Source organism: Cokeromyces recurvatus (assembly GCF_025118155.1).
Source record: "Cokeromyces recurvatus strain NRRL 2243 chromosome Unknown BX663scaffold_5, whole genome shotgun sequence".
In the NCBI taxonomy this organism is placed as follows: domain Eukaryota; kingdom Fungi; phylum Mucoromycota; class Mucoromycetes; order Mucorales; family Mucoraceae; genus Cokeromyces; species Cokeromyces recurvatus.
In genome coordinates, this window is record NW_026251391.1 from 1,132,588 (window position 1) to 1,146,772 (window position 14,185).

Here is a 14,185-nt window from a genome sequence, read left to right on the forward strand (position 1 = left end):
TTTCAGAGATCTTCAATCTCTATAACAGGTTTGTATGTATTATATTATTATCTATCACTCTCGCTAACCTTTTCATTTTACCTTTTTTTCTTTTTCAAATAATTTCTTCTAATTGATATTTCAACTAAAATTTATTTTTATTTCAAAAAAAAAATATTTGAAAAATACAGTAAGTATCAAGAATTACTCTTTGGCTTTTTTAGTATTCCTAATAATAAAATCCGTTTCATAGCAACATGCATTTACCTGAAGAATACAGAAACTACAAATTGTCTACTGTGAATGAAATTCCTATTCATTTTTTTTCTATCAATAGTGCAAGCAATTGGGATTTTGAATCGTATTTTAGTCAAACACACTCTAATCTTAATAAGTACAAGAACTTCAAAAAAATTGTAAAAGATTATAACGACGATCTCAATTTGATCTCTCAATCAAAGGAGGTTCCAAATATCATCAAAGAATATGCTATTCATTTACTAAATAAAATAAAAGTGAGTGACTAAATATTATTTACGTAAAACATTAAAGTAATAATATTGAGTTTTAGCCCAGCAAAGCCCAGTTAAAGACCAGAGCTACAAAAAAAAGGAGAATATCAAGTATGGGAATTATTTTCAATGGTCCAATTAACGGTGGAACTATTAATGCAACTGTCAATAATTCAAGTGATGATAAGGTTTGTTTGATACAGTGATACAGGTCAATATATAATTAAAATTTTTTTAAGAGAATTTATGAAGAACAGCAAAATTCTGTAGAAAGATTTGATGAACAAGAGTCAAGTGCAAATAATCAAGAAAACCTTGACGAACACGTATGTAGCTGGCCCAAAAAATCTTTATAAATAAAGGCCTTATATATTTCTTTTCTCCACTTGATTTAGGAACCCAGCATTGGAACTGAATGGCTCAGATTTATTAAGAAGCATCAATTGTTATTTCATCCATTTAGGTAAATATTTAGCGTACAGCATTGTTGTATATAAACTAATGAATATACTTTTCTTTACATTAGTCCTGTAGCCAATAATATCATTAGATCTGGTGATGGAATTTCCCCAAGACCTTACTTGGATAGGAGCTTATATGAAAAGCATATGGAAAGTCACGATGTAGAGCAATATACACTCCCGACTGTATTATGTGATCATCTTGATCCTGCCATTGATGCTGTAACTATGTACATTTTAAATAGTGTAAACATACTTAATATATTTTTTTTTTATTTAGACTGATTTGGTTGAGTTTAAGAAAGAAATCAGAAAATTATCGGTTTTAATATTAAAAGAAGAAGAAAGAGCACAAAATGAAAATGAATGCTTGGAATTTCTTGAAGAATTTCTCAATCAAGTGTAAACTATATTTATCTTTTTGCTTCCATTTGCACCAATTGACTATATTTTTTCTAGGCATAAGATGTATACATCACCAGTTAAATATAATTCCAATGAAGACGCCTTTAATCAACTATATACATGGCCATACCTTGGTTTAATTGGCAGGAGTGTCAACACTGATGAATGTAAGGGATATTTTATTCAAGGGCAGCCTGTCTTGCAAAGTATGAGTCGGCAGTTGAAGGAAGTAGGTATTTTTGCGGATAAAAGATCCCAATATAAGTCGGATGGATTAGTAAAGCTTCTTAATTTGAAGGACCTTGAACTCCTTTTACTTGAAACTTCTGGGCATTTCGAAAATAATGATAAGGTAAAAATCAGTCTAGACCATCACAAAGGGGTGTATGGCATCCTAGCAATGCTCAAGTGCATTGCTGATGAATACTCTTTCGCTTCTGTTGCCAAGTTTAGTCAAGTAAAAGTATTTTTTTTACACGCAGCTGGTAATGTATTATTTTGTCAGATAGTATTGAATTCTAATATTTGTATTTAGAAACCAAATTGCACTTGTGGAGCATGCGTTATCAACCCGATGGGCTATTTGACCTTTGGAGAGAGTTATGCTTGGAAGTCAAACCACACTTTGAAGATAGAGCAATATTTTTACCACAGTTGATCAAATTTTGTTGGAATACAAAGGTAATAATAATAGGCGTACTTGAATAAATTAGACATACTAAATGACTTTTTAAATAGTGTCTCTTAGAACAAGCAGTAAAGAATATTATAGATATCAAAAAGGAACATCAAGAAAATAGTTCAAAGTTCCGATATAATCCTGAAAGCTATACCCAACTAAGCAGCATTGTAAACCCTGTGATAGTAAAATTGACCAAAGAAGAAGATAGCACTGGTATGGGTGATCTTGGACCCATGTATTCCCCACCTCATCATTGAACATCGCTGTACTGTATCATACTATAGACCACTGGGTTTGATACTATACATTTTTTTCCTACATAAAAGATTCATATTATTATTTTATTGCATTCATCACCATTTGAGCTTATTTTCTTGAAAATTTTGATATTTCTTGTAAAATATCAAATAATATAAAGATAAAAGAGTCAACGTGACTGAATAATAGTTCATTTTATTTATGAATTGAATTGATGGGGGTATTTATAAGAATTGTTAAAGAGGCTTGAGATAAGATGTGAATCAGAAAAGTGTTAGTTACGACTGAATAAGATATGTTATAGATAATGAAATCTTAGAAGCTTTAATATTGTTTGATGGAGTGGATCAAGAGAGTTTCAGGAGAATTTAGATAGAGTTCCCTAAATAAATTTATGACCTACATGTTTAGTTAAGAAACATGACATTATAAGTCAGCTTATAACAGAAATCAATAAAAGTGCAAGATGATCAAGTACATGGATCATTCTAGCAATGAAATCAGCGGGTTCAATAGGAGCATTCTTATCACCAAAAACTATCTTGACCTAACTCGGATGAGCAGCAATTGGTTTCAAATACTTGGAGGTACACTTGATTTGAAACTATGCTGTATTTAGGCTAAATTTCATCACCACTGATACCAGTGCTCAATTGAAGTAAACCATATGGTGGAGAATAGAAACAAAGACTATAAATGCGTATATCTTCCTCCAAACTCTCCAGAATTGAATCCAATTGAACAATTCTAGACTATAGTTTAGCATGAAGAAAAGTGTAATCAGCTTATGGAGTCTGAAACACTTGCACAAAGAATAACTGAAGCATGTAATGATGTCTCTTTATCTCACCTTGTCAACATTACTCAACACTCTAAAAATCATTTCCAAAAATGCTTAAACAAAGTGCCTATTTAAATAAAATGCTCCATATTAACTTCCAAATTAAGTTCAAATTTTGTTTGAATTTAATTGGTTGAATATTCCATTTTATTTTCGATGCACTGTACATTAAATATTTTAAGGAACAGGACTTACACCAGCATTTTTTTTTTAGAACAAAAAAAAAAAAAAAAAAAAAAAAAAAAAAAAAAAAAAAAAAAAAAATAAAAAAATAAAAAAATAAAAAAAAAAAAAAATAATAATTTTGCTCTACATTTTAGCGTGCAAATTGTTACGAGTAGTTTTTGTTTATTTTTTTGTTAATTAGTTGAATAGACTTTTTATGGAAATTAACTTAATTAATTCATGAATATAATTAAACCAGCTTAAAACTTGTGTTTTCATTTATTCAATTGTATAATGCTGATAAAGTTTATAAAGTATCTTGATGCTGTTGTTGTGTGGCTCTTTATTGTGTATCATTTTTAAATTTTGCAAAATCATTGTATATTTTTCTCCCCTACTGACAACCCATATGCTGCTCCTAACAAAAAAAAAAAAAAAAAAAAAATGTATTTTATTATATTGTACACACAATACTATGCACATAAAATAATTTTTTGAATCGCGCGTTCTTTTTTTTTTTTTTTTTTTATTACTACTTACAATGTCTAATTATTTTAATTCTGGAGAGAAGAAGGAACAGCAAAAAGAAGAAGCTTATTATACATCAACTAATAACTTGGATGTAGGTCAAAAAAGAACTGTCCCATGGTTAGAGGAAAGTCATAGAGAACCCAAGACTCCAAAGACCGAGGAAAATAAAACCATTGGTGGTAATTTGAATGATTTGCCTTTTATTTTTATTTTATTCATTTATTTTTTGACATGTTAACATTATTTTTATTTTTTTAAAAAAGATAAAGGCATGGGCATTCAACAACAGCAACAGCAACAACAACAGCAACAGCAACAACAACAGCAACAGCAACAACAACAACAACAACAACAGCCACAACAAATGAAAATATCACAACTTACATCACAACCCACTTCCTTTACTCGACAACCTTATACAACCATTTATAATGACCAAGCTATCATTCAACAACGTCTCAATAGACCCAAACTCAAACTTGATGATTTTCACATCTCCCGCACATTGGGTACTGGCTCCTTTGGCCGCGTTCATCTTATTCAATCAAAAGTCAATCATCGTTTTTATGCCATGAAAGTACTTAAGAAGACAGAAGTCATCCGACTTAAACAAGTTGAGCATACCAACAATGAAAAGCATATTTTAGAATCTGTAGCTCATCCATTTTTAGTGAATATGTGGGGGACCTTTCAAGATTCAATGAATCTTTATATGGTAATGGATTATGTGCCTGGTGGCGAACTTTTTAGTGTCCTGAGACGATCACAAAGATTTCCTGATCATGTAGCCAAATTTTATGCGGCAGAAGTTATATTAGCTATCGAATATTTGCATGCAAAGGATATGATTTATAGGGATTTGAAGCCAGAGAACTTATTATTAGATGCTCAAGGACATATTAAAATTACTGATTTTGGATTTGCAAAATATGTGCCAGATATTACATGGACATTGTGCGGTACACCCGATTATTTAGGTAAGTTAGGATTTTATGTTATAATACAACCATATATTCATATATGAGAATTTATATTTATATAGCACCAGAAATCATTCAATCAAAAGGATATGGTAAAGCAGTTGATTGGTGGAGTTTAGGTGTACTTATTTATGAAATGTTAGCAGGGTAAGCGAATTTATAATATACATATAATAAGCAATTCATTTATTCCCTATCGAATCGTATAGATATCCACCTTTTTTTGATGATGATCATTTAAAACTCTATGAAAAAATTCTAGCATGTAAAGTGAAATGGCCTGCCTATTTTGATCCAAATGGAAAAGATCTACTTAAACGTCTTTTAACACCTGATCTTACTAAACGCTATGGTAATTTAAAAGCAGGAAGTGATGATATTAAACGTCATAGTTGGTTTACAGGCGTCGACTTTAATCGTATATTAGCGAGACAAATTCGTGCACCTTATGTACCTCAAATAAGAGGTGAAGGAGATGCAAGTCATTTTGACAAATATCCAGAAACACAAGAACAATACGGTATTACTGAGCAACCAGATCCTTATAGACATTTATTTCCTGATTTTTAAACAAAGAAAAAAAGTGTAGTGATTAGTTTTCTCTTTTAGAAAAAAAAAAAAAAAAAAAAGAAAATAAAATTTGAGATATATTCTTTCTTTTTTGTTTGCTTGCTTGCTTGCTTGCTTGATTATTTTATTAGTTTAATAATTTATTTTTATGTATGGAATATATTGTAGATTTATTACCAAGGTTTCACCCTCTATCTTCTTTCTTCTCTCTCACTCTCCCCTCCCCGCCAGTTGTCAGAGATAACTTAAAAAAAAAACGTGTTTATGTGTGGGGGAATGAAGGGATAAACATGCAGCATATATTTATCATATGAAATTGGTTTCTAAACAATTTGTTAAAAAAACTACAATACTAGGAAATAGTAAGCATATAATTACTTGGTAAATGAGTGAAACTACTAATGTCTATGTTTTGGATCAAAATATGTACATATTTGTATATAATACATGATGTCATAATTGTCCTATTTAGGAATAAGGAGTAAAATACAGAAAGTAACATACCATATTTGAATATATCAGTTTCTATAAACTAGACAAACTTACAACAAAAAACAAACTAGGATATATTTATTTTATAATAGATTAAGCAGAAAAAAAAGGAAAAAAAAAGGCTGAAAAAGAGGAAAATCATATCATATTACCCTATTCTATTATTACAAGAAAAGAAAAAAAAAAAGGGATATATGACTCGTATAAATCATGGTCTATAATACAATAAATTTGATCTGATATAAAAAAGGAATTAATAAATTTGTGTTCCTTGTTGATTTAATATCAATATTAAACTGTTTCCTACATTTATAACGTATGTTTCTTTCTTATTATGAATAGCTGATACTAATTACATGTATTACTGCATTTATAAAATATAAATGTCAATACATACGCGTACAATGGTTGAATCATACATAACTTTCTCTTCAAATGTAAACAACCATTGCCTTTTTTTTCTTTAAGTTTATTTGAAAAAAAAAAAAAAGTATGATGCAATAATAAATAGACTGTATATTTTATGCGGTCAATCTTACCGACACTTATATTCTTTCGGTAATTAGAAATGAAAGACAGCGGATATAGTCACCGCTGCGGTCGATGTTACCGACCAAGATGTTAATAGCTCAGCATTTCTTTTTATTTTTTTTTTTTTTTTTTTTTTTTTTGATCTGTGGAAAAGAAAATATAAAATTTAGAAGGTTTCCTTTATTGAAATAGTGTTAGACATTAATGTGAAAAAGAAAAAGTAGAAGAAAAAGAAACTAAAGTCACCCTTTTTTTATTTTCTTATACATTTCTTTTTGTATGCTTTTTATTTTCCGTGATAATTTTTTTGGACCTGAATTTTGATCAGTTAGAGATAAACAAAACGATCTGTTTTTTTGTGTTGTTAAACATGATAGACATTATGATGCGGAGAAGGGTTTGTTCAAAGTCAGCTATATATCTCTAGGAAACATATTTGTGAAGGGATCCGATATTCTAACTTTAGTAAATATCAACAACAAGGTTTCTACTCTAACCTTTGAATAAAATGTCTTAGAATTACATATAAAAAGGCAAACTATTTTCAGGTCAAAAGTTTTTTTTTATCATCATTATTATTTTATTCACTTTATATTAAATACAATAAAACAACATGCAAGGAAATATTGAACACTATCTCGCTTATGGTTCTGTTAAGAGTGCCTGGGTTACTCTTTTCATCACTGCTATTATTTTGGGTGTCCTTTACGTGATTAGACCTCTTGTTAGTGATGACTCTGATGTTAGTGACATCGAAGCTGCTGATAAGAGATCTGGTGGTGGTTTCTTGGTAAGTTTATATGAATATATATTTATTTACTGGAAATGTATTAATTTTTTTTTCCATTTTTAACATTATAGTCACGTATTAATACTTCCTATAATGCTATGAAAGATAACGCCTTCTATCATTTGATTGCTCTTTGTTTGAATAGTTTCGGTATGGGTTCTACCAAGGCACTCAGTATTCTTTCTTGGATTTACTTTATCATTAATGTTATTTATGGCCTTGGTCTTTTGTTCATTGATCACAAGATAATTCGTGGTATTTGTAATCTTATCTTCTTTGTCTTGGTTTTGATCATGTATATTCTTGCTTTCAAAGAAGGTGGTTGGTAAATAGTAATACTATTTACATTAAAGATTATTACAACAATAACAAAAAAAAAAAACAAAAACAAAACAAAACAACAAAACAAAAAAAAAAGATACCTTACTCAATTTTTTCTTTACACACACATTTTCACTTTAAAAAAATATATATTATAATATACAATAATCTGCAGTTTTATTTTTTTTTTCTTGATTTTATTAATACACTTATTTACTTTATTACGTTCTTTTGCTTCCCCATCCCCTAATATAATAATAAAACATAGCTATGATATACAAATTTAAAGATTTCTTTTAATAATTACAGATGTGTGTATTAATATTGATATGTTGTTAAAATTATATTTATATGATGACTCTTACTAAATCTTATATATTTATATAAAAGAAGACAGTCTCTAATTTAGATAGGATGATCTATTTCATTAATTCAGTATATATGATTAATTAATTTATAACTGAAGGGAAATTAATAAATAGAAAACTATTTTTTTATTAATTCATATGTATAAATAGCTGGTATTGACATCGTCTATAATTAGCTATCATAAAGTAAACAAACAAACAAGCAAGCAAGCAAGTAAGCAAAATTAAAAGAAAAATAATTGTAGATTGTCATTAATAATGTAATGTAGAGCTTATAGCAAAGATGTTACTAAAGTGGAAATGTTCTTGTCAATTGTATAATTCTTTACCTTAATAGAGCAATAACTAGTTTCCCTTTTTTTTTTATGATATTTCGAATGAGCTTATCCATTTTTGCATAAATTATAGTTATGCAAAAATGATATTTATCTTTGATTTATTGACTGGTTTGTAAAGGGCTTTAATTAGAAAAAAAAAAAAAAAAAAAAAAAAAAAAAAAAAAAAAAAAAAAACTTGTTTCAAAGATCACAGCTTCATTTCTACGTAAAATTCATTTTTATTACATTATCAAAATCAACTTTTTCTATTAAACACGTGGTATAATAAAATAAGATGAGTATATTTGATGGTCATATATTAGAGAGTACCCCGCATTGGCTGTTGACAAATTTGTCGAAAATTGATCCGCTTTATATATTTTACCATTAGCCACGTTCATTCAAGTCAAATGGATACACGCATATAATACTTCGAAGCTGCTCTAATTATTGAACTATCTTTATTTAGATCACTTGGATGGTATTGAAAAAAACTTTCTTTCAATGTAAAATATATTGTTCAGAACAGACAGCAAAGATTATACCCGAAGACCATAACTCAACATACAAAACGACCTAAATAAAGTCATGTTGATGATTTATTAGCTCCTATACCATATCATACATCTATTCTTATTGAAATGTCAGAATATGGTTCACTTAGACTAACATTTCTTCCTGCTAATCATTCTATTGTATCTTCTCTGTAAGTATATAAATATTTAAAAAGAAACAACAACAACAGATACATTTGATTAAAAAACACATGTACTAGTATATCGTTATGATTTGTATTGTACGGCTAATCCAAATTATATGAAATATTTGAAATACTTCTTTAGAGAATACACAATTCCATCCATGCGACTTTGATTATTCATGTTCTGATTATAGCTGCAACTTAATTAGTATTTATCCTATACAAAGTATTAATAACCAAGCTATTCATTATATAGATTCAAAACATGTGAAAGACCTTATTCAATCTAATTTACCTTATCAATGTAAACCACATAGTCAATGGATAAATTATATTTAATAATGCCATTAAAATAGGGAGAGGGAAGGGGGAGAAGAAAAACAAAAGTACTAATTATCAATCATATTGCTTTTACCTTTTTCTTTCCATTCTTCGTTAAATGAAATTGTATCGTTTTATAATTTTGTCAAGCCAAAAATGTTTACGCTGTGTGTCGCCCATGGTGAATGGGAAGCAATCAATTAAATACGGGAATTATTACTCAGTCATGGATGTCAACTTGGATAATCACTTTCATTAGATACGTTATCTCCTAAACGAAGACGACTGTTGTTATCTTTTGAGTCGTCAACTTTTACAAATATTTATTCAAAAACTCTGTCCTCTCCAGAAATGTGGGGGGGGAGAGGAAGAAGATACAGCATTTTTTTTTAATATCTGTATAATATTTAATAGTAAGAGAATGACTAATTTTAAAAATAAATAAGCGTGTACATCCATCCAATTTGAGATCGTCATCATATACATATATATATATATATGTATATATATCGCTGAATAAAACAATACAAGTCTTCCCAAATACTCCAGCTTTTATAGTTTCAAATAGGCAAGTGTCCATCTAATTCCGAGTAATAATAATAAAAGTTTTGACGTTAATAATCATTCTAGTATTGAAGATATGAAATATACCTTTATAATAGTAAAACTCTAAAGGGCTTGTCATAAGATGATCACTGACGCGATATATAAGTGAGACTTGAAACACTCTTATTTTATATATATACACATATTTTATATGTGTATAAGGAGAGCTATAAACTGAAAATGATTATTATCAATAAATAATTGATGAGCAGTTATCGAAGAAAATTATTCTATTCATTTTATTTTACATATTACTCTCTTTTACCCTTAGCTTGATTATATCTTTTTCTTTAATAATCAAACAAATAAAACAAAAATAGGACGTTAACAATAAGAATTAATTTAATGTTATGTGTTTAAAAAGTGTTATAGTCATATAAATAAAAAATGTAACAATATATAAATATGCATACAAAAAAAAAAAAAAAAAGATTTACACGCCAATTATTCTTCGAGGCAAAGGAAGTACTAAAACATTGCTATCAATATATGGAGCAAGTGCGACACAAGTATGTATTTGATGAAGCGGTAAAATGGACAAACTGCTATCTGCTTCAAATTCATTTTTCCACACTTCAACATTATGTGCATCAAAAGAGGAGAACGAATTATCGGAAGGCTTATACCAGCGAACAAAAGCAAAGACATGTTTTTTAGCAACAGGAGGTCCAAAAAGATTATCATTATTAGGAAGAAATACCTCATTTGTAAAAAAAAAAAAAAAATAAAGTATTTTTCCAACTCTAAAGCATCCGTTTCTTTGAGGAACCATTGCTTGAATATAAGCAGCTCTATCCGTTCTACACGCCACACATCTGAAAAGTTGACCTGCCAAATTGACTCTATTGAACTTTTAAATTTGATCACTAATAATGGCTGTGAAATGTGATGAGAAAGCATTATCAGTAATCTTCTTAATAGTAAAGCAGGCATCATATACAGATCGGTAGAATTCATATAAACGATTATAATGATGATTATTCATAAATATGGCTTTTCTAGTCTTTAATGGCAATGCTGAAGGAGGTAAAGGCTCACTACCAGTTAAGACGGCATTTGTATTGATTAGGTTGGTTAGAAAAGTTTCTAAATCAAACATATAATTTGAGTCGCTGCTCCTTTTTTGGCGTAATGAATTATTATCATTGCTATTTAATTCTACCAAATCCTCCATATCTCCATCATCCAAAATCAGTTCACCTTGCTTAAATTGTTCATTTGGGATCAAATGTTTCAATACATTCATTACAATTGTATTGCCTTTTAATGAATTAGGAAGCATTTGTAAGTAATCTTGAACATGGACTTGCTGAAGAAACTTTTCCATATAAGTGAACTCGGGTCCTTCTTTAAAATTAATATCAATTTTTTTGATATCACCATTCATACGTTCAAAGCTATACAACCAAGTAGAATAAAGTGGCCCAAAATCATAGATTGTTTGTTGTAGATGTAAATGCATATGCATATTTGGTATTATGAAATCGGGCTCATAGAGGTCGACATTATTTTTAATAAATTCTACAAGTAAAGTATGAGCTTCATTGACTTCAGATACAGTTATAAATGATGATGCAAGTATCTGATTAGCCATTACAAAGCGTAACCAGTTCATCATATGTTCGTCAATTAAACGCCCTTTTAGAACCACAGATGAATAGATTATTGTCCATGAACGAAATTCATCACCTTTGAGGCCAGAGAAATTAGCAGATATTTTAGAGCTTATGGCTGTAAACTGAGGAGGAACAAACAGCTTTTTTTGCATCTACAGCCATATCTGCTAAATCTTTGTTTGTCAAGTAACATCGCGAACTGTTGGGCTTATGTTCAGACTTCCAAAAATCTACCAATCATTTGGCAGTACGAAGGTAACGATTATGGAGCCCATCGATTATGGAACATTTAACAATATCAAAATAACCAAATTTATAGAGCTCACTCCAGCGGACACCATATTTTTTTTTTCAATCATTTTACGTTCTGTTGACGATCTTGCATTTTTCCAAAGAAGGGCTTGCTTATAGATAGATACTTTGTCACCGATTAGACTAATGGCTCTTTAAGATAACGCGATGTACCTGTGAAACTCATGAAGGAGTCATCTAAGAACATTATTATAATATATTATCTATTATACTCCTCCATTTTTAAAGCTCTATTGTTTAATCTTGATTCGATTCCTCTTCTTTAGGGACATCATCCTTAAAATGAGAGAAATGGAATTACCAAAGTTGTCGACACCAGTACCATAATTATCAACAACAGTGTACTTTTGTATATAAGTATTTTAGATAATAAAAATAAATTAAAAAAGTAGGAAATATTAATTGAAAGTATTAAATTAACTGAATTTGATAAGAGTAAAGCATATACCATTGTTGTCATCATTAGACAAAAGAATGACTTTATCCATGTGGTTGCTGTAATAACTAACTTTTGAAACTGTATCAAAGCCTTTAGGGTTTTTTAAATGGATCATAGGATATGTGAATTTGCAAACGTTATTAATGATAGTCACTGTTAAATAAAGAGTAAAAATTATAAAAAAACTGTGTTCGGGGTAAATTTAAATGCATGAAGTCATTTTATTAAAAATTAATAAATTATTATTACAATCATAATTACATTATTTGTAAAATTACTAAATTTTATTTTTTCTTCTTCTTTGAATTTATTGATAATTAATAGAAGTATAGAATTATTAACAATGGAATTACTTTAATCGACATTAATATTTTTTTTTTTCATACCTTCGAATTTAAAGCAAATTAATAAATTAACGCATTACATGATGTTTTTGAATGTTTAAAATAAAATTATCTGAATGTGATTTAAAGAAGCGTAAGTTTATTTCATATAATAAAAAGGATTCATTTTTTTGTATACTAGATCATTCCTCCTACATGTGAAGTTTTTAAAAACTATTTGCCTCCATAGGTTGGATGAGTTAGCACTTTATTGATTTCGATTTTTTTTTTTTTTTTTTTTTCTTTTTATGATTAAATTAAATTAAATAAAATATAAATGACTAATGAGCTAATGAGCACATAGTAATTTAATAATCATACTGTACTTCCCTAGCTAATTCAAAAAAGAAACGTAATGAAAGCCTCTTTGAGTCAAAAGGTAAAAAATTAGAAGAAATGAAAAGAAGATAGACACAGTAGGAGTATACTGGCCTACGACAAGAGCAAATACTGTATTAACTTGGTATAACAATTTACGAAAGAAAGAGAAAGTATATGATGCAAAATAATATAACATACTGTTAGACAACAAACTAATAATTACTATAGAACAAGCCCTGGATAACATGAGCATAAGTAATAGTGTAATAAATGAATTACGTAATAAAGGATAAAAGATAAAAACTTGAATATGAAGTATTACAACATCTACTAAATAATATTCAAGTGACGAATGAAATTCTTCTAGAATTGAATGAGACACTCGAATACAAAATAAGTCATATGATTGCTTAATCTTTCTTTTTTATTGGTCAGCGAAAATAGTATAATAAATTTTTTGATATAACATATAGTAATTGATCTTCTTTTTCGCTGGTCAGTACCATATAAATGAGTTCCGAACAACTTGAACAACTTCTCGCCAATCAACAGGCACAAATCAATCGCCTTGAACAATTACTCCTCACTCAAACCAATGCTCAACCTTCAGCAGAGCCCCCTAATCAACAACAACAGCAACAGCAAATGGAGGAAGAACAACTGGTCTCTCAACTTCACTCCTTGGACATTCGTCCTGATTACACCTGGAAACCTTCGCCCTTTTTATCTGAAGTAATGCAATTCAACCAACCTTTGTTCACCACGAACACTTTAACCGATGACAAACGTAAAGCGATCATCGAACAGTATCCTGGGCAGAAGGATATGGATTATCAACCTCCTGATACCGTACCTCTCGCAGCTCGTACCATGAAGCCACATCTCACGAAGCAGGATCGTTCTTTAAAACGGCTACAGTACCTTGCTTCGGCCACATTCAGACCTTTGGATGTATTGGCCTTGGAACTTAGTAACGACAATACTAATCCTAACGTTCAACGTTACTTACATATGCTTAACGACTGTCGTTCTTTACTTTTAAACTTAACCTCGGAAATGACGGAAATGCGAAAGACAATTGCTTTTCAAGCTATTAACCCTCATTTCTCTTCTACTAACCCGTCGTCACAGCATACTTACATTATGCCTGTTGACGATTTTCAGGCGGCTTTGGCGCAACAAACCACCAACTTGCAAAACGTGCAAAAAGCCTCTCGATTTGGTCAACGACCTCAAGTTAGCACCAATCAAAACCATTTTTCCCACACTACCCAACCTCAGCAG

General features: G+C 29.6%; 6 protein-coding genes across 6 annotated transcripts; 4 read left to right on the top strand and 2 right to left on the bottom strand.

Moving 5' to 3' along the window:
• Positions 1 to 102: 102 nt before the first annotated feature.
• On the top strand, positions 103 to 2,431 carry BX663DRAFT_500982 (uncharacterized protein). The gene is made up of 10 exons (XM_051526415.1): positions 103 to 169; positions 233 to 494; positions 551 to 679; positions 731 to 817; positions 887 to 954; positions 1,018 to 1,174; positions 1,233 to 1,354; positions 1,412 to 1,842; positions 1,893 to 2,038; positions 2,096 to 2,431. The coding sequence occupies exons 2-10, from the start codon at positions 237 to 239 to the stop codon at positions 2,294 to 2,296; spliced, it is 1,599 nt and encodes a 532-aa protein (XP_051385794.1). The 5' UTR covers positions 103 to 169; positions 233 to 236; the 3' UTR covers positions 2,297 to 2,431.
• A 1,683-nt stretch (positions 2,432 to 4,114) lies between these two features.
• BX663DRAFT_500984 (kinase-like domain-containing protein) lies at positions 4,115 to 5,453 on the top strand. The gene is made up of 3 exons (XM_051526416.1): positions 4,115 to 4,811; positions 4,877 to 4,961; positions 5,024 to 5,453. The coding sequence occupies exons 1-3, from the start codon at positions 4,199 to 4,201 to the stop codon at positions 5,382 to 5,384; spliced, it is 1,059 nt and encodes a 352-aa protein (XP_051385795.1). The 5' UTR covers positions 4,115 to 4,198; the 3' UTR covers positions 5,385 to 5,453.
• Positions 5,454 to 6,970: 1,517 nt separating this feature from the next.
• On the top strand, positions 6,971 to 7,788 carry BX663DRAFT_500987 (uncharacterized protein). The gene is made up of 2 exons (XM_051526417.1): positions 6,971 to 7,197; positions 7,269 to 7,788. Exons 1-2 carry the CDS (start codon positions 7,021 to 7,023, stop codon positions 7,524 to 7,526), a joined length of 435 nt encoding a protein of 144 aa, XP_051385796.1. The 5' UTR covers positions 6,971 to 7,020; the 3' UTR covers positions 7,527 to 7,788.
• Positions 7,789 to 10,150: 2,362 nt separating this feature from the next.
• On the bottom strand, positions 10,151 to 11,785 carry BX663DRAFT_584082 (uncharacterized protein). The gene is made up of 4 exons (XM_051532225.1): positions 11,698 to 11,785; positions 11,080 to 11,676; positions 10,698 to 10,998; positions 10,151 to 10,670 (listed from the first exon to the last, which is right to left on the bottom strand). Exons 2-4 carry the CDS (start codon positions 11,596 to 11,598, stop codon positions 10,264 to 10,266), a joined length of 1,227 nt encoding a protein of 408 aa, XP_051385797.1. The 5' UTR covers positions 11,599 to 11,676; positions 11,698 to 11,785; the 3' UTR covers positions 10,151 to 10,263.
• A 1,018-nt stretch (positions 11,786 to 12,803) lies between these two features.
• Positions 12,804 to 13,324, bottom strand: BX663DRAFT_500994 (uncharacterized protein). Its single transcript, XM_051526418.1, has 2 exons — positions 13,058 to 13,324; positions 12,804 to 13,007 (listed from the first exon to the last, which is right to left on the bottom strand). Exons 1-2 carry the CDS (start codon positions 13,152 to 13,154, stop codon positions 12,889 to 12,891), a joined length of 216 nt encoding a protein of 71 aa, XP_051385798.1. The 5' UTR covers positions 13,155 to 13,324; the 3' UTR covers positions 12,804 to 12,888.
• Positions 13,325 to 13,426: 102 nt separating this feature from the next.
• Positions 13,427 to 14,152, top strand: BX663DRAFT_401410 (uncharacterized protein; the record flags this gene model as incomplete). Its single annotated transcript, XM_051522218.1, has 1 exon — positions 13,427 to 14,152. A coding segment is annotated over one exon (726 nt), but the record flags the coding sequence as incomplete, so codon positions are not given.
• Positions 14,153 to 14,185: the final 33 nt, after the last annotated feature.

Excerpts from the sequence above, each read along its gene's own strand:
- BX663DRAFT_500984 (XM_051526416.1), top strand. The coding sequence starts at position 4,199 with ATGAAAATATCACAACTTACATCACAACCCACTTCCTTTACTCGACAA. Across the intron at positions 4,812-4,876 it reads CGGTACACCCGATTATTTAG|CACCAGAAATCATTCAATCA; the intron begins GTAAGTTAGGAT and ends ATATTTATATAG. Across the intron at positions 4,962-5,023 it reads ATTTATGAAATGTTAGCAGG|ATATCCACCTTTTTTTGATG; the intron begins GTAAGCGAATTT and ends CGAATCGTATAG.
- BX663DRAFT_500982 (XM_051526415.1), top strand. The coding sequence starts at position 237 with ATGCATTTACCTGAAGAATACAGAAACTACAAATTGTCTACTGTGAAT. Across the intron at positions 955-1,017 it reads TTGTTATTTCATCCATTTAG|TCCTGTAGCCAATAATATCA; the intron begins GTAAATATTTAG and ends TCTTTACATTAG. Across the intron at positions 2,039-2,095 it reads AATTTTGTTGGAATACAAAG|TGTCTCTTAGAACAAGCAGT; the intron begins GTAATAATAATA and ends CTTTTTAAATAG.
- BX663DRAFT_584082 (XM_051532225.1), bottom strand. The coding sequence starts at position 11,598 with ATGCAAAAAAAGCTGTTTGTTCCTCCTCAGTTTACAGCCATAAGCTCT. Across the intron at positions 10,999-11,079 it reads CATTAAAAGGCAATACAATT|GATTTGGTAGAATTAAATAG; the intron begins GTAATGAATGTA and ends GGAGATATGGAG. Across the intron at positions 10,671-10,697 it reads ACATTTCACAGCCATTATTA|TCAATTTGGCAGGTCAACTT; the intron begins GTGATCAAATTT and ends AGTTCAATAGAG.
- BX663DRAFT_500987 (XM_051526417.1), top strand. The coding sequence starts at position 7,021 with ATGCAAGGAAATATTGAACACTATCTCGCTTATGGTTCTGTTAAGAGT. Across the intron at positions 7,198-7,268 it reads GATCTGGTGGTGGTTTCTTG|TCACGTATTAATACTTCCTA; the intron begins GTAAGTTTATAT and ends TTAACATTATAG.
- BX663DRAFT_500994 (XM_051526418.1), bottom strand. The coding sequence starts at position 13,154 with ATGCTCATGTTATCCAGGGCTTGTTCTATAGTAATTATTAGTTTGTTG. Across the intron at positions 13,008-13,057 it reads ATATACTTTCTCTTTCTTTC|TATACTCCTACTGTGTCTAT; the intron begins GTAAATTGTTAT and ends GTCGTAGGCCAG.